This window comes from Ictidomys tridecemlineatus, chromosome 8 (assembly GCF_052094955.1).
Source record: "Ictidomys tridecemlineatus isolate mIctTri1 chromosome 8, mIctTri1.hap1, whole genome shotgun sequence".
NCBI classification, from domain to species: domain Eukaryota; kingdom Metazoa; phylum Chordata; class Mammalia; order Rodentia; family Sciuridae; genus Ictidomys; species Ictidomys tridecemlineatus.
This window is the reverse complement of record NC_135484.1, coordinates 99,853,475-99,876,088: the sequence shown is the minus strand read 5'-3', so window position 1 is coordinate 99,876,088 and position 22,614 is coordinate 99,853,475. Positions and strand designations below refer to the sequence as shown.

At 34.3% G+C, this 22,614-nt stretch overlaps 1 protein-coding gene across 3 annotated transcripts in view; it reads left to right on the top strand.

Moving 5' to 3' along the window:
- Nucleotides 1-22,614, top strand: part of Efhc1 (EF-hand domain containing 1) — a 53,445-nt gene that overhangs the window by 12,658 nt on the left and 18,173 nt on the right. For all 3 annotated transcript variants that reach the window (XM_021721832.3, XM_005318568.4, XM_078019896.1), the window contains 4 exons: nucleotides 1-288; nucleotides 5,414-5,563; nucleotides 6,759-6,951; nucleotides 15,693-15,913. In XM_021721832.3, the coding sequence (XP_021577507.1) occupies nucleotides 1-288; nucleotides 5,414-5,563; nucleotides 6,759-6,951; nucleotides 15,693-15,913 (852 nt within the window). The remainder of the gene's footprint in view (nucleotides 289-5,413; nucleotides 5,564-6,758; nucleotides 6,952-15,692; nucleotides 15,914-22,614) is intronic.

Sequence of the window (22,614 nt, the reverse complement as noted above, 5' to 3'; positions counted from 1 at the left end):
GTGCTGAAATTTGATGCCTATTTCCAGGAAGATGTTCCTATATCAAGCGAGGAACATTATAGAATCCGTCAAGTGAAAATTTACTACTATCTAGAAGATGATAGTATATCTGTAATGGAGCCTGTTGTTGAAAACTCTGGCATCCCTCAAGGCAAGCTAATCAAACGCCAGCGAATAGCCAAGAATGATGTAGGAGACCATTATCATTGGAAAGACCTAAATCGAGGAATAGATATAACCATGTATGGCAAAACTTTTCGCATTGTTGACTGTGACCATTTCACACAGGTATATTATATATTTGTGGAAGTTGTGGGATCTTAGGCGTCATTCTCACTTATAGCCAGATAAGTTCGTTTCTTAGGGTAATGGGAGGACACTGATAATCTGTCCTGTGTGAATTATTATGTAGGTTAACTTAAGTATTGGTGTACTATGTGTTGATATGTACCAATGCTATTTGTAACATTATTTTTTTTAGAATGACATTAATACAGATCCACTCAAAATCAAGCTCTACCATAGCTGAATCATTTAGTAAGAAACCAGTTGCAGTGGCTGCCTTCAGTGTGAAGTAATCTGGGTTTTCTGGGAAAAGAAAACCAAATAAATCCCTTAATTCTAATCCAGTATCTATCTTCCTTACTACGGATGCATCTTAAATCCTTTTTTTTTTATTGGTTGTTCAAAACGTTACAAAGCTCTTGACATATCATATTTCATACATTAGATTCAAGTGGGTTATGAACTCCCATTTTTACCCCAAATACAGATTGCAGAATCACATCAGTTACACATCCACATTTTTACATAATGCCATATTAGTGACTGTTGTATTCTGCTACCTTTCCTATCCTCAACTATCCCCCCTCCCCTCCCCTCCCATCTTCTCTCTCTACCCCATCTACTGTAATTTATTTCTCTCCTTGTTTATTTTCCCATTCCCCTCACAACCTCTTATATGTAATTTTATATAACAATGAGGGTCTCTTCATTTCCATGCAATTTCCCTTTTCTCTCCCTTTCCCTCCCACCTCATGTGTCTGTTTAATGTTAATCTTTAGAAGTAGGGAAGAGGAAGAGTCACTGAACATTTTAAGTTCAAGTTTATAAAGACAGTACCACCTCTATTAACAAATAGGAGCCCCAAATTTTTATGTGTAGTTTATATAGTTTTTAAACTATACTTTGCTATATTTGAGGGAAATTTGTCTGATGGATTTCTGAAAAAAATTTTTTAATATTTTATATCAAGAAAAGTCCTTCACTTTCTCTATTTTGTAAATTTTGATTTTTTATGCAAAATTGGCTTTTCTTAAAATATATATATATATATATATATATATATATACATATACACACACACACACATACATACATGTGATGTGTGATATGATGACCTTTCTTTAGTATAGAGTATAAATATTAGGAAATCAATACAAACTTTTTCAATTTAAAAGAATTTCTAGCAGCAAGGCTTTTATGCCCTTTATCTCATACTACTTAAAGCCAAATGTGATTATTACATGCACTGAGCTCCTATGAACTCATTGATTTTTTATTTGATAACTTATTTAATTAAATATTTACTATATACAGAGACTAAAGGGAAGTGAAGTAGTCATAACTATAATGTCACCAAAGACAATGAATTAATAAATACTGAACCATTGTTCTTGGGACAAATGCAGGTTTAGGTTTCTTCTGATCAAAACATTTTTGTCAAATAATATATACCTTTTTTATGTATGTTTCTGTTCAAAGACACCTGATTTAATATATATTTCATTCATTAACATTGAGCTCATGACCAACAGCACTATAACTCACATCCCAAAGAATCTTATGTAACACATGTATTTTCTCCATCATTGGAGAAGATGGTGTGTTAGCCAATTGAGGTTACCATAACAAAAGCTCTACACTTTAAGACCATTTTAAACAGCAAAATAACCAAGAAAAAGGAGAATGAATTTGCCTTCTTGTTCTAGTTCTCTACAATGTGAGAACTAGAACAAGAAGGCAAATCGTCACCTTTTCTACTTCCACTGAGAATGTATACATCTGGGCAACTCAAATTTTCTGCAACCTGTGCTTGTCTGTGAATGACAACAACATGTAAGAAATATTGATTTTAGGGTTACAAGTAGATTTTAACAAGTAGGGAAATTCACAAATATGGAATCCATGAATGTTGAGGATCAATGTATTTTAATAACTGGAATTTATCTAGAGGTATATATTTCTACATTTTAAAACTTACATGTTTGAACTGGGCATGTGGCTCAGTGGTAGAATGCTTGCCCAAGCATGCATGAGGCCTTAGATTCCAGCACTGCAAAAAAATAAAATTATATAAATAACTAAAAACATACACATCTAATTAGTTTCTTCATTAGGGGTGGACCTCTGAGAGGGTAACTCTCAGAGCCCTTTTCACAGCCCTCTCACAGCCCTTTTTCACTCTTTTGAGACAGCATCACACTCAGTTTCCCAGGCTGGTCTCAAACTTGCAATCCTACTGTCTTAGCCTCCCAAGTCTCTGGGATTACAGAGGTGCATCACCATGTTCAGCTATTATACTTTTAAAAGGATGGAATGTCAAGTTGTATTAAAAGAAATGCCAGAATTTATGGCATGATTTGGACCCAGAAACAGCGCCTCTCACCACCTCCTCACTGCTCCAAATAAATATTTGGGGCTACAGTCCGAATTGACTAAACACATTTAAAAAATAAATCTCCAGAAATCATAGATTTAGAATATATTATTTTTTGTGAGAGTATTGTTGCTAGTGTAACAGGTATAAATCCTACTGCACCAATGCTTATGTGCAAGAAGTATTGTTTTATTTCTAAAAAAATAACATAAAACCAACTTGAGCCGCAGCCTGATTTGGCTGGTATGTTAGGCAGTTGAGGTTACCATAACAAAAATCCTGTAGACTTGGTGGCTTAAACAGTATAAATTTATTTCCTCTGGAGGCTAGAAGTTGGAGTTCCTCATGGTGCAAAATAATGGAGGGGTTCTAGTGAAGGCTTTCTTCCTGGCCTGCAGACAGCCCAATTCTTTGGTGCTCACATGGCTTTTTTTTTTTTAAATATTTGTTTTAGTTATACATGGGCAAAATATCTTTATTTTGTTTACTTATTTTTATGTGGTGCTGAGGATTGAACCCAGGGTCTGACACATGCGAGGCGAGCACTCTACCTCTGAGCCACAACCCCAGCCCCTCATATGGCTTTTTCTTAGTGCATGGGCATGGAGAAGGAGAGGGAAAGAGAGCATGGGCACAAGTAAATACTCACAGAAGTACTTTTATTTTTCTGACTAATCCTATTGGATCAGAGCCCCACCTTTTTTGGCCTCATTTAACCTTAACTACTTACATACATAAAGGCTCCATCTCCGAAGAGTCATGTTGAGCATTAGGGATTTAACATATGAAATTTGGGGGGTACGTAAACATTCCATCTATAACAGCTAGTGTTTCTAATCATACAGCTTTGCCAAGATTCCAAGCCCTAAGAACAACAAGAAAACAGACCCACTCCTAGGCCAAAAGGATCATATAGGCAGGGCCCACAGACTGTCCAGAGACCAAGGGCACCTCCCTGATGCTTTGGTACTAGTAAGATCCTGGATCTCAGAATAACTGAGATTGGATGGCCTGTCTGGGGCTACATGTGTACTTCAGAGAAGTGACACTGAGCACTGCTTGTTTGAGGCCTACCAACCTGTAAATTTTCTAATCTGGAGAAACTTCCTGCTTTCTTGTTTCTTGCCTCAAAAATTATTTCATTTTCTCTTATCTTCTTGGTACATTTTAGAGTAATATCTTCAAAGAGTTTAGGCTTCTTTAAAAAATAGGAAAACTTCAGGAAGCTTCTATGTTCCTGCCAGAATTGCTAAGGTAAAATTTAAAAAGGGCTTGCTTCTCTTGGATGTAATATAAGAGAGTAAAACACCCATTAAATGCTTCAGTCAATAATTGTGTTACACTAATGCTTCATTTCAAGAGAAAATTTTATAGTTATTATCTTTAGTTCAATAGTTTTAGTGGAAGTTAAGATTATAATATTTTCATACTGAAATGAGATTGGTATCATATCTAATAAAACTTAATACTGACTTCACATGCTAGTTAGCAGTAGAGCTAACACTCAAACCAATGTATCATGGCCCTGAATTCTATATTTTTTTTATTGAATTGTCCAAAAGTAAGTTATATGATTCTCAAAATTAATTTTGGTAATTTCCAGTTCAAGAATGTCCTATTCCTTTCTGATATTAATTAAGGTACAGTTTATTGTACTTTTTCTTTCTTTTTAAAAATATTTTATTAGTTGTTGATGGACCTTTATTTATATGTGATGCTGAGAATTGAACCTAGGGCCTCACACATGCTAGGCAAGCTCTCTATCACTGAGCCACAACCCCAGCACCGTATTGTACTTTTTCTTTTCTTTTCTGAACTGGGGGACTTGAACCTCTGAGCTATATCCCAGATTTTTTTTTCCTATGCTGGCAATTGAACTCAAGGGTGCTCTTATATCCACAGCCCCTTTTCACTCTTTTGAGACAGCATCACACTCAGTTTCCTAGGCTGGTCTCAAACTTGCAATCCTACTGTCTTAGCCTCCCAAGTCTTTGGGATTACAGGTGTGCATCACCATGCTCAGCTATTATACTTTTAAAAAGACGGAATGTCAAGTTGTATCAAAAGAAAATTACTTAGAAAATAATATTTGTAATTAGAAAAACAAAATTGAGGATCTTATCAAATTCAGTTGATTTTATTGACTTTTTCTAGTGAGATATGAACACTTGATTTATCTTTCCTATTTTGCTAAAATATTTTTGGTCTAAAATAACCAGTGGGTATGCTTTCTTTTCCTTTTGGTGAGAGGGATCAATTTAATAATATACTTGTTTTAAGTAAATTGGAAAGTTGGGATATGATTTCATCTTATCTTAGCCATTGTACAGCTTGCTTGCACACCAAATGTGAATTGCATACTATTGAAAACATAATTAAGTTCCAGATGTGTGTTTTGAAGCAAAATACACACAAAGTAATTCTAGGATTTACTCTTCTCTTGAGCATCTAACTTGATTCATCTAAATTCATATTTGAATCCAGTTACCTTACCATTATGTCTCCCAACTAACTTAGCAAATAACCTACTAACTTTATAGAATATGGAATACTTTGGGTAAATATCAGTCATTATTTCTATCACCATAAAGTTAACTGAAGATAATATTTCTATGATATGCTCAAGTTACAAACTAGTGGGTAATTTGCATAATGGCATATGTATTATTATTGCACCTATTTTATATTATCAGTTTATTACTTATTCCAAGAAGTTCTAAGAAAAATTATCATTATTAATTTTGAAATATTTAGGTATATTTGGAAAGTCAAGGAATTGAATTAAATCCACCAGAAAAAATGGCTCTTGATCCTTACACTGAACTCCGGAAACAGCCTCCTCGTAAGTACGTCACCCCATCGGACTTTGATCAACTTAAGCAGTTTCTCACCTTTGATAAACAGGTAAGTGACCTGGGAAAGAAGGTGTACTTGTTTCAAAATATGGCACATGTGTTTATTGGCAAGCTGTTTTATTAGCTTTATTGGTAATGATTTTAAAATATTATATCTATAATTTAACCATTTGGATATAGTGCTGTCTTTTTGGTTTCATGTAGGGTTAGAGTTAGGCCAATGGCTAAGTTTCTTATTAGAGATCAAAAGAATATTGTGGAGTTAAGTTTTGTGAATCTCAACATATGTTCACATCTTAAAAAATTCCTGAGCTACATCTACTCCCACTTTACATTTTCAGTTGACCATTTTTCCCCCTAAAATGCATTAATCTCATAGAATCTTTTTGGAAAACCTGAAGTGGATTATTGGGAAATTTCAAAGTCGTTGCATATTTATTAGTTTCTAATATTAAAATAGTTAATTTCACAAAAACCTCAGTGTAAATGCTTCCTTGTTAAATGTTATGCTAATGTTGGAGTACAGAATATTGTGAACATTTTCCGACTCTTTGTTCCAACCTTCCTAATTCTTTTCCTTATAAGTCCAAGTGTGTAAATTGATTGAATCTTCTTTCCCTAGTAAAGAGAAAGTGAAAAGAGAAAAATTATCCTCAATACTTGGTTATTTTCCCACCTCTCCCAGAAGTTAAATTTCTTTTTGTTGAGAAGATTATACCTAGTGTTATGGTCATCTTTTAAGGATTTTCTTTGTATTAGTCATTATCTGTTATTACTTGCTATTTAAAGATTATGTTGATACTATTACTAAAAGATGTGTGCTAATAGAACCAGAAAAAAAATAGATTGGTTAATGGTTAATAGATGAAAATTCTTTCCATCTTTTCATACTAATTATATATCAACCATTCACATGTATTTTTATTGATTTATGTAAGCCACTGTATAGAGTACCTCTTTGCTCTCTTAATTCAGCTTCTCTTTCATTGATGAACATTTTGAGTTAAAGTAAGCTCTTCTTAGCACAAATAAGCCTTTTCTTCTCTCCAGCTATTAACATCTGATAGATACCCCAAGATGTTTCAGGATCTTTGATTAATATTTCTTTTTTTTCCATTTACCATCTGAAATTATCAATCTTTCCAGATAATCATTTCATCATTGTCTCATGTATAATGCCAAAGTAAGTTAAACTCTCCAGTTTTAGAATTCTTACTTAAGTTTTTACTTTGGATTCTACAAAGGTTCTTCGATTCTATGCAATCTGGGATGATACAGACAGTATGTTTGGTGAATGTCGGACCTATATCATTCATTACTATCTAATGGATGATACAGTGGAGATTCGAGAGGTCCATGAACGGAATGATGGGAGAGATCCTTTCCCACTCCTGATGAACCGTCAGCGTATGCCCAAGGTTTTGACAGAGAATGCAAGTATGTTCAAATTATCCTGTTATTGAGGACTTTTTTTTTAATCTTTAAGGAGTTTTTTATTCAGTGTGGTTGTTCCTTTATACTTGAAAAGTTCTAGATGTTTTCTTAGCAAATGGTTCTTAGGTTCTTAGCAAATGGCTTTCCCACAATACCCCACCTTTAACTTGATTCAGACATGACTCCCAGACAATCTGGTAGAGATGACTGATATGTAGATCAAGGAAACCAAACAAAAATAGCAGTGGGAGATTAATTTAAAGAAAAGTGGAATAGGTTTCTGAACTGAAGTGATTTAATAATGGATTTTTATTGTACTTTTTAAACAGTACTTTTGATTTAAGGATGTAACTTTGCTTAGCATTTTCTTATATGCTTTCCTGATTTTGCCCCTCATCTCAACTAATTTGTAAATAGGAAGTTTCTGTGATTTAATTTGAGATTAGGAAAGACATGTCTGTAACTCAGAGGGAGGGATCCAATTGCTCAGAACCTACTCTTTTTTCACTGATCTAAAATAACACCTTGCATGTCGAATGGTAAGAAGGCAACAAAATGGTAATGGGTACCTGCTGTTTAATATTTCCTAGGATAAGTAGGCTTGCTTTACTTATTGACTTAGCAGTTAAAGACTTTTCTCTTACAAAATGTCATCTTGGTCACATGTAATAGCATCTCCATTGTTTGAGAGTGAAACAATTTTGCAAATGTGTTCATTGATTTTTTTTCTTTTTACTATGTTTTTTGGAACTAGGAGATAAGGAATTCTAGGTATTAAGCAAGAGGTTTGACTAGATTAGTGGCTGTAAACAAATTGGGCAGTGCAAAGGCTAAATTCAACCCACCCAAATGTATTTCTTAGCCTGTACAGTGTTGTTGCTTAATGCAGTGTTTTTTTGTGAGCAAGGAGTTGGAGGATTTTTATCCCTGTGAATATAGATAAATAAAATGTGGTGAAGGTGCACCTTGATTACTATGAATTAGTGAGAAGCAATAAACAAGATGTACACAGAGAGCAAATGAATGGATCTAAAAAAGAGTGCTGTCTAGAAAACAAAGAAAGAGAACAAAATGATGCACTAAAATTTATATAATGTGAAACCCACGCAGAACAATACTACACATGGTACACATTCAGTCAAAAATGCTGCACATTAGTGGCAGAGGAGTCTGGGGTTAGTCCTTTACAGTGATTCTGACCAGAGTCAGAATCCTACGGTGCTGGACCACAGGCCAGTGACTATGGATGAGGCATGTGGGCCTACCTTGACCCATGGGAGAGAATTGGGGAGAATGGACTACCTTTTTGAGGTATTCCCTGGTTTATGCTGATCTCAAACAGCAAACTATTGCTGCATCTCAAGGATTTAGAAGAAAAAGATCAAACAAAACCTAAAATTAGTAGAAGGAAAGAATAAAGATAAGAAGTAAATGAAATAGACACTTAAAAGAATGTAAAAAAAATCAATGAAACAAAGAGCTGGTTCTTTAAGAATGTTAAAAAAAAAATTGACAATACTTAGCTTGACCAAGAAAAAGAGAAAAGACACAAATAAAATCAGAGATGAAAAGGGAGACATTATAGTTGATACCACAGGCATATAAAAGATCATAGGAATTATGAACAACTATATCCCAGCAAACTTAATAGCCAAGAAATGGACAAAATCCTGGACACATGCACCTTATCAAGACTGAATCATGACAAATAGGAAAGTTGAACTGACCAGTAACAAGTAACAAGTTGATGAATTAGTAATAATTTTTCCATTAAAGAAAAGCCTAGGGACAGATTACTTCACTGCTGAATTCTACCAAACACTTTGAGAAGAACTAATACCAATTCTTCTCAAAATTATTTTAAAAAACTAAAAAGGTAAGAGTTATTCTAACCACAGTCTATGATGTCAGTATTACCCTGATGCCATAACCAGACAAGGGTATAACAACAAAAAGAAAACTAAATGATTAAAAAAATTGATATGGAGGCAATTCTTTGAAACAAATTCTATGAGGCCAGCTTTATGCTGATAAGAAAATTATAGGCTGATATCCTTGGTGATCATAGATTGAAAAATCCTCAACAAAATACTAGTAAACCCAAACCAACAGCACATTAAAAAGATTATTCACCATGATCAAATACTTTTCATTGCAGGGATGCAGGATGTACATGTTATGTTTTAGATTTGAAATGTCTCCCCAAAGCTCATGTATGAAACAATGCAAGATTTTTCAGAAGTAAAATGAGTAGATTATAAGAATTATGTATTAATCAGTGGATTAATCCACTGATACGAATTAACTGGGTAGTAACTGTCAGCAGCTAAGGTGTGGCTAGAGGAAGAAGATCACTGGAAACATGACTGTGGGGTTTATATATTCCCCCTGATGAGCAAAGCTCGCACTCTGCTTCTGGTGGCCACATTCCAAGTAACTTTCTTCTTCCACACCCTTCTATCATGAGCCTCACCTCAGGCCCAAGGCTATGGAGTTGTCAGACCAAGGACTGAACCTTTTAGTCCATTAGCCAAAATAAACTTTTCCTTCTCTAAGTTGTTCTTGTCAGGTATTGGACACAGTAGCAAAAAGCTGACTAAAACATGTGATATGCCATATCAACAGAATGAAGAACAAATACAACATGATCATCTCAAGAGATGCAGAAAAAGCATTTTCTAAAATTCAACCTTTCTCACTCTTTTTGGTTTTCATACACTTTACTATTTATTTATAATATTCAATATCTCTAACAATGAAAATGCTGGGTAAGAGAAAGAAATAATAAAAAGCATCAAAATTGGTCAAGAGGAAGTCAATGTCACTGTTTTCAGATGACATGATCTTATATGTAGAAAACCCCAAAGACACCACCAACAAAAACAACAAAATCAGAACTAAAATGTTAATTCAGCAAATTTTAGGATATAAAATAAATATACAAATATCGCTAGCATTATATGCCACTGTGAATTATCTGCAATAGAAACAAAGATAGCAATCCTATTTACAATAGCTACTAAAACCAAATACACAAAAACAACTAGGAATATATACCTACCTAGAGGTGAAAGATCTTTACAATAAAAATTAAAATTATTGAACATTGATGAAAGAAATTAAAGAGGACACATAAAATAGACATCCTGTGTACATGGATTGGAAGAAGTAATGTTATTAAAAAGTATATACTAAGCCCAGATCTGCCTCGCTGACCTATGCAGGAGCTCTTGCCCAAGGTAGGCCTGAGACCACCCCGTGACCAGCAGACACCTGCCAGAGCTCAGGCGTAGCCCAGGACCACCTCTGCCCACTGGTAGACACCCATCAAAGTCAAGGCTCAGCCCAGATCTGCCTTGCTGACCTGCACAGGAGCTCAGGCCCATGGTAGGCCCAAATCCATCCCATCAATGGCAGACACCAATCAGAGTTCAGGCTTGGCCCAGGACTACCTCTGCACACCAGTAGATACTGCTGGACTCAGGCTCAGCCCAGACTTGCCTTGTTGACCTGTGCAGGACCTGGGGCCCAGGGTAGGCCCAAGTTCATCCCATCCCTAGCAGATACCTGCTAGAGCTTAGGCCCAACTCTGACCCAACTGTCTGACCTATGCAAGAGCTAGGGCCCAGGATAAGTTTGGGTCTGCCACACTCCCACCATCACCTGGGAGCCCAGGTCTAACCTACTTTCATCTTGAGATACTGCAGCCATCCCCAGAGCCTTCTCCATGCAGTAGCCTCTACTTTGGACAACAGAGAGGGCCTAGAAGCAGCTGCATCTTGGAACAGGAATCCCAAAGCCAGTATAAGGCCCACCCTTTCAGCCCCATCTCTGAAAGACATTGTATTCATCTTGGGGCACTTCCACTACTATCTTCAGTTACCTCCTGCTATTGCCACATATAATTGCAGTATCATCTGTCCTGGAACACCGGCAGTGCCTGGAAGCCCAACACCAAGGTGAAATACAGATAATCTGCACAGATGCTACAAGATGATAGGGTAGAAACTGTGATACCTCAGATCCACACAGCAAGTAAGGAAATCCCATAGACAACATGAAAAAATAAGGGAGGAAAGTGCCCCAAACAAACCAGGATACTATAATATCAGAACCCATAGACAGTGTAGTTGATGAAATGTCAGAAAAGGAGTTCAAAATGTTCATAATTAAAATGGTCTGTGAATTAAAGAATGACCTAAATGAGCAAATATAGGCAAAAATTGGTCACTTCAACAAACAGATAAGAGAGCAAATATAGGCAACAATTGAAGACACCAATAAATAGATAAGGGAGCAAATACAGGCATCCATTAATCACACCAACAGAGAGATAAGGGAGCAAATACAGGTAGAAAAAGATTACTTCAAGAAAGAGATAGAGACTTTGAAAAAAATAAATCAGAAATCCTTGAGATGAAGGAAATAATAAACCAAATTTTAAAAAAAACTCAATAAAAAGCATCATCAACAGTCTAGATCACTTGGAACACAGAAGATCAGATAATGAAGACAAAGTATACAATCTGGAAAATAAAGTTGACCACACAGTGAAGATATTAAGAAACCATGAACAGAACATCCAATAATTATGGGATAGCTTCAAAAGACCAAATATAAGAGTTATTGGGATAGAGGAAGGCACAGAGTTTCAATCCAAAGCAATGCACAATCTCTTCAATGAGATAATATCAGAAAATTTCCCAAACATGAAAAATGAATTGGAAAATCAGATACAAGAGGCTTACAGGACACCAAATGTACAAAATTACAACAGATCTATACCGAGGCACATTATAATGAAAATGCCTACCATACAGAATAAGGATAGAATCTTAAAGATTGTAAGAGAGAGGAATCAGATCACATATAAGGGGAAACCAATTCATATCTCAGCAGAGTTTTCAATCCAGACCGTCAAAGCCAGGAGATCCTGGAACAGCATATTACCAAGCTCTGAAAGAAAATAGGTGCCAACCAAGAATCTTGTATCTAGCAAAATTAAGGTTTAGATTTGATGATGAAATGAAAACCTCCCTTGATAATCAAAATTTAAAAGAATTTACAACTTGAAAGCCTGCATGATAGAACATCCTAGGCAAAATATTCTAAGAAGAGGAAATGAAAAACAATGATGAAAATCAGCAGAGGGAGGTATTACACTAAGGGAAAAAAACCAATCGAAGGAGAAACCAATTCAAGTTAAATATCAAAAATAAACAAAAGTAGCTGGGAATACAACTCATATCTCAATAATAACCCTGAATATAAATAGCCTAAACTTACCAATCAAAAGACATAGACTGGCAGATTGGATTTTTAAAAATACCCAACAATATATTGCCTCCAGGAGACTCATCTCATAGGAAAAGACATCCACAGACTGAAGGTGAAAGGTTGGGGAAAATCATACCATTCCCATGGACTGAAAAGGCAAGCAGGGGTTTCCATCCTTGTATCAAATAAAGTAGACTTCAAGCAAAAATTAATCAAAAGGGATAAAGAAGGATATTTCATACTGCTTAAGGTAACCATTCATCAAAGAGACATAACAATAATAAATATATATATCCCAAACAATAGAGCATCTACAATCATCAGACAAACTCTTCTCAAGTTCAAGAGTCAAATAGATTACAGCACAATACTTCTAAGTGACTTTAAAATACCTCTTTCACCACTGGATATATCTGCCAAACAAGCTAAACAAAGAAACTATAAAACTCAATAATACAACTAAAAACTTAGACATAACTGACATATTTAGAATATTTTATTCTTCAATGAGCAAATACACTTTTTTCTCAGCATCACATGATCCTTCTCTAAAATATACCACATATTATGCCACAAAGCAACTTTTAGCATATATAAAAAAGTATATATATATATCTATATATCTATATATATCTGCATTCTATCAGATTATGATGGAATGAAATTCGAAATCAATGATAAAATAAAAAATAAAAGCTATTTCAACACCTGGAGACTAGATAATATGCTACTGAATGAATAATGGGTTCCATAAGACATTAAGGAGGAGATTAAAAACTTTTTAGAATGAGAACACAATTCTTAGAATGAGAACACAAATCTGAAGGCACTATGAAGGCAGTATTAAGAGGAAAGTTCATTTCATGGAGTTCATTCCCTAAAAGAAGAAAAAGTCAACAAATAAATGACTTAATATTACATCTCAAAACCCTAGAAAAAGAAGAACAAATCAACACCAAAAGCAGTAGAAGACAGGCAATAATTAAAATCAGAGCTGAAATCAATAAAATTGAGACAAAAGAAATAATTGAAAAAATTGACAACACAAAAGTTCATTCTTTAAAAAAATAAATAAAACTGACTACCCTTAACCATGCTAATGAAGAGAAAGAGAGAGAAAACTCAAATTACTCACATACTGATGAAGAAGGAAATATCACAACAGACACTATAGAAATAAAGAAGTATCCAAGGGGATAGGTTTCAGGACCCTGTTGAGGAAATCAAAATCCACAATGCTCGAGCTCCTTATATAAAATAGCATAATATTTGCATATTAACTACATACATCATCATATATATATTTAAAATAATCTCTACATTATTTATAATGCCAAGTGCAATGTAAAGGGTATATAAATGGCTATTAGGGAATAATTCCAGGGAAAAAAGGTCTGTACACATTCAGCACAGATGTTATATATTTTTAAAAATATTTTTAATATGCATGTGTTGAATCTGCAGATACAGAAACAATGAACAATGAGGGCCAAGTATAATAGGAAATTATGGAAGTATCTTTTTTTAGATGTTCATGGACCTTTATTTTATTCATTTATTTATATGTGGTGCTAAGAATCAAACCCAGTGCCTCACACATGCTAGGCAAGCACTCTACCACTGAGCCACAGCCACAGCCATAGAAGTGTCTTTCAAAAATTCTCTAAACCAGGGCTTTCTTTTAAGTCATTGAGATGAATCAAAATTATATATTTATGATGGACATAACTGAAGTATCAAGATTCTGAAAGTTCTTTCATTGTTGAAGGTAATTGTTTGAAGGTAATGTCAAATGTGTATTTGGCTTACTAAAAGCCTTCTGTTCAACTGTTGAATGCAAGGTTCTGAAAATGTGTTTTTCTTTAGATTAACTTCTGTACTTGAGTCTTATCTTTTAAATAAATCTGGAATACCTCTTAGTTGGACCTTTAGTACTCCAGAAAGTTGAATGTTTTTCCTCACTTCTCTGAGCATGTTTAATAGCTCATTCCATCATTTGAAAATGTTAATTTAATATACTTATGGGTGAATAAAATATTGTGCTAGGTATTGGAAATCTAAAACTAATAGAAGGCCATATCTCAAAGGCTTTATAACCTGTGAGAAATACACACCAATCGCATGAATTCACAATATCATGTGATAATGTTTCATTTAGAAATAATATTAGTGGCTCTGATACTAAAATTACCTATCATAATGCAGATCCTGAAACTTTCATTTCAGTAATATGATAGATTGTTTATTTATAGAAACCCTAATGTGTTATAATTTCAAATACAAATATGGCTCTTTTTTTTTAAACCTGGTATAGTAGAGATGGTGATAAAGGAAGAGAGCCCTTAAAGGCAAGAAGTGAGGTAAAAAACATCAGTTCACAAAGAAACAAATACTAGATGTGGAGTTTGTGCAGGGCTATACAGGAAGATAGGAGAAAAGGCCAGGAGGAATAAATAGGGTAAGAAGACAGGACTCTACCTATAAAGCTGGGATCTTAGAAGGATCTTAGAACTATCATGGGGGAACCACTCTGCCGTCGTAAATTAAAAATTTACTTTCTTCTTCAGGTCTTGACTCTGAACAGAATGGGAAAAAAGAATCCTCCAAAGAAATACCCACAAACCAACATTCTCACATTTGGAGCCAGAATTTATTCTGTTTGTTCCCAGAATCCAAAATTGAAAATTTAGATTAATAATGTTGTGGTTTAGTAATGCCCACACTTGCCTGTTAAAAGCAAATGTAAATCCATTCTGAAAAGACTGATTTTGAAACCCAGGTCTCAATGAATTCCCATAACTAATAATCAGTAAATATATCCCAAATGCAATACTGATTTTACATTTAAAAATTTGTTAATTCCTTCATGCATAGATTGGTATAATCATCTCATTCATTGTCCCTGAACCCTGCCTCCAGTACTAGGTTACACTGTCCTCACATCAATGATTATGCTGAAATGAAATCATTATTTGTGTATTTGTTTAGTATCTGTCTCCCCAAACAGAATATTTTCTCCAAGAAGGCAGGAATTATATTTATATTAGCAATTATTGCAATCACAATACTTAGTGTTACACTTAATGTATAATTAGTCACTAATAAATGTTGGATGAATAAATGAGTGGGAAGTTGTACTTCATTTGGTTGGATCCCTCCTCATCATTAAGATCATCTTATATGTTTTATAGAGAAGGACATTTGTTCTTTCTTCCTGTAATGATTTCTTCTAAGCATTAATTTTGCTAAGCTTAGTGACTTGTAGTGATATTCCAGCTGCATTTGGGAGAAAGACTTTATAAAAACCCTCTAGGATATTATTTGTGTGTCCTGTCAATAGATGGAAACATACAACCTTGTGAGAATATAAGCCCCAGGTTCTCAAGAATACTCAACTCATGTGCCAGGGTTTTTTACCCCTTATGTTCATTCCTTCCTCTTTTCTCTTTAATCCCACCTTATGTTAGAGAACTTCCCTCAGTGTGTGCTGGAAATCTCTGATCAAGAGGTGTTGGAATGGTACACCGCCAAAGACTTTATTGTTGGGAAACCACTCACTATCCTTGGGAGAAATTTTTTCATTTATGATTGTGATCCATTTACTCGACAGTTCTACAAAGAGAAGTTTGGAATCTCTGATTTACCACGCATTGATGTGAGCAAGCAGGAACCACCTCCTGTAAAACAGGTAATAGAATAGTAGTAGTTCTGAGTATGGTAAGAAAAAAAATACTTTATGTAGAAATTGAAAAAAATTAAAAGAGAACTCCTATATGAATGCTCAATTAAAAAAACAAATGAAGAATATGTAATAGAGAGGTTCACAAAAGAAATATAAGTGGCCAATTGACACATGAAAAGATCTTCAATCTAATAATCAAAGAAATGGATTGAAAATTATAATGTTTTTGAGTCTGTCTAATTTAAAAAAGATTCACAATATCCAATCTTTGCCCATGTGAAGGCATGTGAATTTTCACGTACTATTAATAGAAAAGCCAATCAGAATAATTTTTCTGAAGGGTGGTTTGTCATCATTTAGATTTTTAAAAATAAAATGTTATATATTTTTGGCCTAGAAAATGTTTTTGAAGACAAAGAGATATGTGTTTTATAGTGAAATAAAGTATAAGGCAATTGACAATTTAAATTAAGATATGTTAAATCCATATAGTTAGAAGACTTAAAGGCCTGTAAAAGAGGAAGTAAGTCTGTGTGTACTAACATTGTCCAATGTGCATAATACATTGTAAGTGTATTTATATTTATAACATGATCCTATTTTTGTAAATTTCCCTATATAATATCTGCTTATATATACTGAGGAAAAGACCTGGAGGGATGTGTCAGCTATATTATTAATGCAGTTGGTTCAACATGTGGGAATGTGGAGGTGCAGATGACCAGAAAACTTCCTTTTCATACTCCTATGTTTGGCTTTAATTTTTCTTTTTGTATCTAATCAGGTATTGCTTAAAAAACATTTTTATTTTATTTTTTAAATTTTTCATTTATTTTTGTTGTGCTCAAATGCACACCAGCATACCATCTTGACCACTTAGAAGTTCATGGTATTAAATAGTTCTTTTAAATTGTGGTTTTGTGTGTATGTATGTGTGTGCTAGGGATCAAACCTGGGGCCTTGCCTTATGCATGCTACACAAGTGCTTTACTACCAGGCCACATCCCCAACCCTCATAAATTATGTAGAAAACAGGAAATTCCAAATCAAAGTTACAATAATACTAGCTTTTAGACAATTTTTTAAATGTAATGTATTAGTCTCTTAATGAGTCTCTATGTATTCACTTTTATCAAGATCTTTATTTCTTCATACATCTTCAAATTACTACATAGCATCCTTTAATTTCGTTTAACCCTGAAGGTGCAGGTCAGTTGTAGTGGCAACTAACTTCCTCAACTTTTGTTTGTCTAGAATGTTTTAATTTCTCTCCCATTTTTGAAGGGCGTCTTTGCTGCATATTGACTTCTTGGTTGATAAATTTTGTTCTTTTGAATATTTTTTGCCCACTGCCTTTTTGGCCTTCAATGTTCCTGATAATAAACTTACTGAAAGTCTTATTGATGATCCCTTGTATGTGACAAGATACCCTCTCTTGCTACTTTCAAGATTCTCTTTTTATCTTTGTATTTTGAAAGTTTGATTATAATATGTCTTACAGTGTGAGTCTCTTTGAATTTATCTTACTTGTTTATCAAGCTCATAAGATATTTTTATTCATAGCTTTCATCAAATTTGGAAACTTTCCAAATATTATTTTCTTCAAATATTCTCTCTTATCCTTTCTCTTTCTTTTCTCTTCCTAAGACACATACACTGCATATATTGGCATATTCCCACAGACACCTTAAACTCTGCTCATTTTCCCCATTTTTTTCTTTATATTTCTTAGACTCAATAAATTCCATTATCCTAACTTCAAGTTCACTGATTCTTCTGCTGGTTAAAGTCTGCATTTGAATAACTTTAATTTTCAGCTCCATAATTTCTTTTGGGGTATTTTATTTTTCAATTCATATTTCCATTTTGTCCATGTATGCATCTATTGACTTTTTTCATATCTTCCTTTTGTTCTTTGAGTACTTTCAAGACAGTTGTTTTAAAGTCTTTGTCTAATAAATCTGCCATCTGAGTTTTTTTCAGGGATTTGCTCTATTGAATTTTTTCCCCACTTGAAAGGGCCATACTCTTCTAGTTCTTTGTATACCCTGTAATTTGTTGTTATTGAAAACTGGACATATAAATTTAATAATATGGGAACTCCGGAAATCAGATTCTTCTCTTTCTCTATAGTTTGCTTGGGTTTTGTTGTTGTTTTAATGTTTTCATTACTTTTATTTTCAATTGTGGTAGGCAGTTTCTGTGTCAAGTATCAGCCTGGGGTATAAAATAAAGGTCTTTTGAAGTCTCTTCTGCATATTTTCTATGCAGTAATTTAAATTTTTTCCTTGTATATGCAGTTGTTTTTGAATGTCCTTCTTGTTAGTATCAAGCTTCCAAAAGAGGAAAAAGAATAGTGAAATGCAGGAATTGAGGTACCAGCCCTTTAGAGTTACTTCCTCTGAGAGGAAATGGCTTGTAGCCGTGCGGGGAGGTGCAACAACAATGGCCATCTGCCTGTTTGTCAATTCTCTGTGATCAGAAATAGCCATCACTGATCCATACTCAGATCCCCAATATTTGGAGGACAGAGTAATTTTTTTTTTGCCTCCTCTGGCTCCTGCTGGTTGTATGCAAGTTATGTAGTCTGCTTACCGCAGGGTTGAGGGGTATAGGATTGGTAGCTGCTACTGTATAAGAGCTGAAATTTATGAAAATTCACCAATTTACTGCCTAGGACTTCTATTGAAAGTTACAAGTGTTCAAGAGACTCCAGAATTTAAAAATTGCTACCTCAGATTCTGCAGTGAAATTGTTGTTTAGGTAGAGAGAGTGAGTCCTGGTATTTCCTACTTTGGCATCTTCCCAAAATTTTCCCTTGTGTTAATTTAATAATATTTTTACTCAGTTTGATTTTTTTTAAAAGAGACATCTATAAAATTTCAGACCCTAGGGTATTTCATTATTCTTTTCCTATTCATCATATTTATCATATCCTTTCACTTAAAAATGGTTGGGAGCAAAACAAAGACTGATAATTAAAGATGTTGGAAGATGACCTATGGTTGAAACATAGCTTTCTTAGAGCCACAGTGGGACACACAATTCTGTGTATTCCAGAAGTCTACTCTGATCTGAGAATAAGTTCATAGCACCTTATAATGTGCCAAAGTAGTGATCTGATATACATGTACCTTCAGAATTTTATCCAAAGTACATATTTTAAAGAATTTCAAAAGAAAATTGCAAGTTATAAAAATTACATATATATTAAATTGAAGAAGTATCTAAGGTATTAAGATGGTATTGTATCATGAACTAAGAAAACTGGCTTTTTGTTAAACCTGTTTGTACAGAAGCACCTCATACAAATCTCTCTATGACTGTTAAAATAGGACTTTAATACCTACCCCCATATTTATTTTGCTGGTGTGTGCATAAAACCACATCATTGGGCTTTTTCTCCTCAAAAGGAATAAATAAAAGGATGGGATTATTGAATTCCTCCAGCCCAGGCCCTTCATTTCTGCCTCATTTCCTTCTTCTCTTACTTTTACTTAGCCAATAATCATACTAAATTACATGAGATTCTGCAAATAGAATGTTCTGTTTCATTCTGCCAAACTTTCTCTTGTTCTCTTCCATCTGCTTGAACCACTTTTTTATCATCCCTTCACATGGCTCATTTTATACTTTAACACTCAGTGTTGGCTTTCTCTCCTTCAGGAAAGCTTCTCTAAAGTTCCAGTCAAGGCTAATAAAAGCTTTTTGTCTCTGCTCTTGGGGTATTGTATACCTCCCTCCTCCCTGGCACTCATCAGTTATATTAAAAATTCTGTTTATGAATATTTTCTACTGGACTATAACTTCCTTGAGGCCAGGGACTATATTATTTTCATTTTTCAGCTCCTAGCACCTATTGCAGTGCCTAATAAATAGGAGATATGTAATATATTTTTTTGAACTGGACTATGGAAGACTGCCTGGGAAACATATGTTCCCCAGGAAGGTAGCAGATGTCTTTAGATAAGTCTTTCAGAAACAATGTTTCATAAAACCAGTTAAAAAGAAGGATTTGGATTTTGGTAGACTATGAGTTCCCATGAGCAATAACATTTCTGGAAGGAAATGTGGTAGCTTTTGCTGTCAGTTTTTTCTCTGATAAAACTCATAAAATAGTGTTCACTGATTAAGAATTATAATTAATCATCTGTTGCTAAATTTGTTTTGCAGAAGTTGATGTACTACAGAGAAAATATCATAGGAAAAGATTTAGATTTTTATGAAACAAATTATTCTACCACTTTACTTTTTAGATTAGGACAGGGCAAAATGGTAGTTTAAGGTACTTAAGGTAAGACACAAGGCATTTCTATTATACATCAAAAATTCATACAAGAAGGAGGTAGTATGGACAGGGACTGCAACATAGTAATTCCCTTAATGAAAAGGCTTTGATCCGTCTTTTAATCCAATGAAAGCTTTTGAGTCTTAGGTTACCTCTGTCCCTTATACCCTCATAATCATTACTATGATCTCCACCCCCCCCCACCCCAATAACCTGTCTTTTAAGGAAAAAAAAAGGATGAAAAGCTTGGATAAAGAACAGAGATAACAGAAGAACCACTGTATATTTTAGTTTGTTTTTCTCCCCTTCTCCTTGCTTCTATGTTTAATAGAAACAAACTGTATATATAATAAAACATCCATACATATGGCATATTAACCATAGCATTGGTTAATTTTTTAGTGACTTCTCCACAATATATAATTCTCATGTTAATAAATTCTCTGCCAATCTCTGAAAATCTTTGTTAGAGAAGAATAAGAAAGCTCCAGTTATCAAGAAGCAAATACCTTTCAGTCCTCACATGAATCATCCTTGGTTATTACACATCATTTATTTTAACTCTAAACAACATAAATGGAAACCAAGTATGGGAAGCTTTAGCAGGATTGAGATAGATAAAGCTAGAGCCAAACCAATGGCCAAGGACAGTAGTAAATATAAACTGGGTATACTTAATTCGAGAATCAAGGCACTTTTAGGTCAAACTGCTCTGCTAGGTCAAGAGTAAGTAACTATAGATCCAATGACCACATGTATTTTATCTTGGCTGGATCCATCTGGAGGAAAAGGAAGGAACCAGTGTTAAGAAGGCTAGTCTGATTGGGGTTGTCCCTAAAAAGAATATCTGAAGTAATATGAGAATCTCAGGCTCAAAGTGTAGTAGTTTGGTTAAGAAAGCTCAGGCATAACTCTGGTAGGTATGTCATATGAATAGGAGAATCTATGAGTGATGATGATGTCCCATGGTCAGAGTGGCTTATCTATTTTAGAAGTGCAAGAAGCAAAGTGCCAACCCCAGCCATGATGAATTAGGAAATGTCATTACTCTACTCAGGGGAAATTAAGTATGATTCAGAAAATACAAGTAAGAATTTGAGAGAATAAGCCTCAGAGACCTATAAATGCCTCTCTGTAAATTCCTCAACCCTTGATTGCACCTCTAATCAGGATGTTCCCTCTATATGTTGATACATATGCAGAGTAAGTTCAGGACCACCACTTTGATATTTCTTACTGGCCTCTTGAGAAACTCAGATGTTTAATGTGTCATATCTCAGCCAGAGGTCCCTCTGTCACAATAACCTGAATATTTATTGGGTATTGATTTTGCAATTGAAGCAAATTAGGCCATTGTCCACCTGCTGAATCCACTAGTCATATTCTGGCTATTATTATACCTTTAATTACAGTCCTAACAAGTGGGTGAGTGGGTCGAAATTCCAATTAGTATACCTTAGATGAATATAATGGAGTCATTTGTTTTTGAGGGAATATCCTGTTGTAGCTAGAATTGGGGACTATATGAATTAATTGATAATGAGCCTGAATATAATATATAAAAAGATTTTGAGAAAGCATGTGCAAGTTTAAAATATATATTATAAATAATTTTTTACATTAAATATATGTATATATACATTAAATACATATTTATATTAAATATATGCATATTTACAAATATATATAAATAATATGTACTTATATATTTATATATATATGTGTGCATATATATATATAAAATACATACACATACACTCACATACACATAGGCTGAGTTTCCTGAGTGTACATGATAAAAAAAGAGGCAAAGAAAAAGAAGATTGTTGATGTTTGCCTAGTATTGATGTGGAAGAGGAAAACTTAGTCTCTGACCTAAGATTTTAGGTAAACAAATTTCAGCATTTTATAATGATGCTTTAAGCTCTTCTATGTAGACAAAGGGTCTGAGTTCTCAAAAAGTATACCTGCCATCCTCTCCTGTGTGGCAAAAATAAAGAAAGAAGAATATTAAACATATAGAGGTAAATAGAAAAAAATGTATGAATAAAGTCCTGACCACCCCTTTGCCACCTACAACTTACACAGAAATGCATGCACACTTCGGGTGATCTGAGAAAAGAGTTTTCAGATCTGCCATCCTGAGGCCAGCATCCTAAAACAAAGAGACCAGAGAGACCCATGGGCCTCACCATCTTAGGGTGACCATAAGGTCATTTTCACTGGCAGGGTAGGATTAGGTCCTGCTTTGGTAGTAAGTAATCAGGGGGCATCACTCATAGTTTCTAGCCCTAGCAGTTACATTGTAGCATCATTAGTCATTTCTGTGAGCAGTAAACATCATAAAAAAGGAAGAATGGAATTTTATTTTTTTCTGATTGAATTTGTATATAGAGCAATTGTTTTTTTTTTTTAAGAG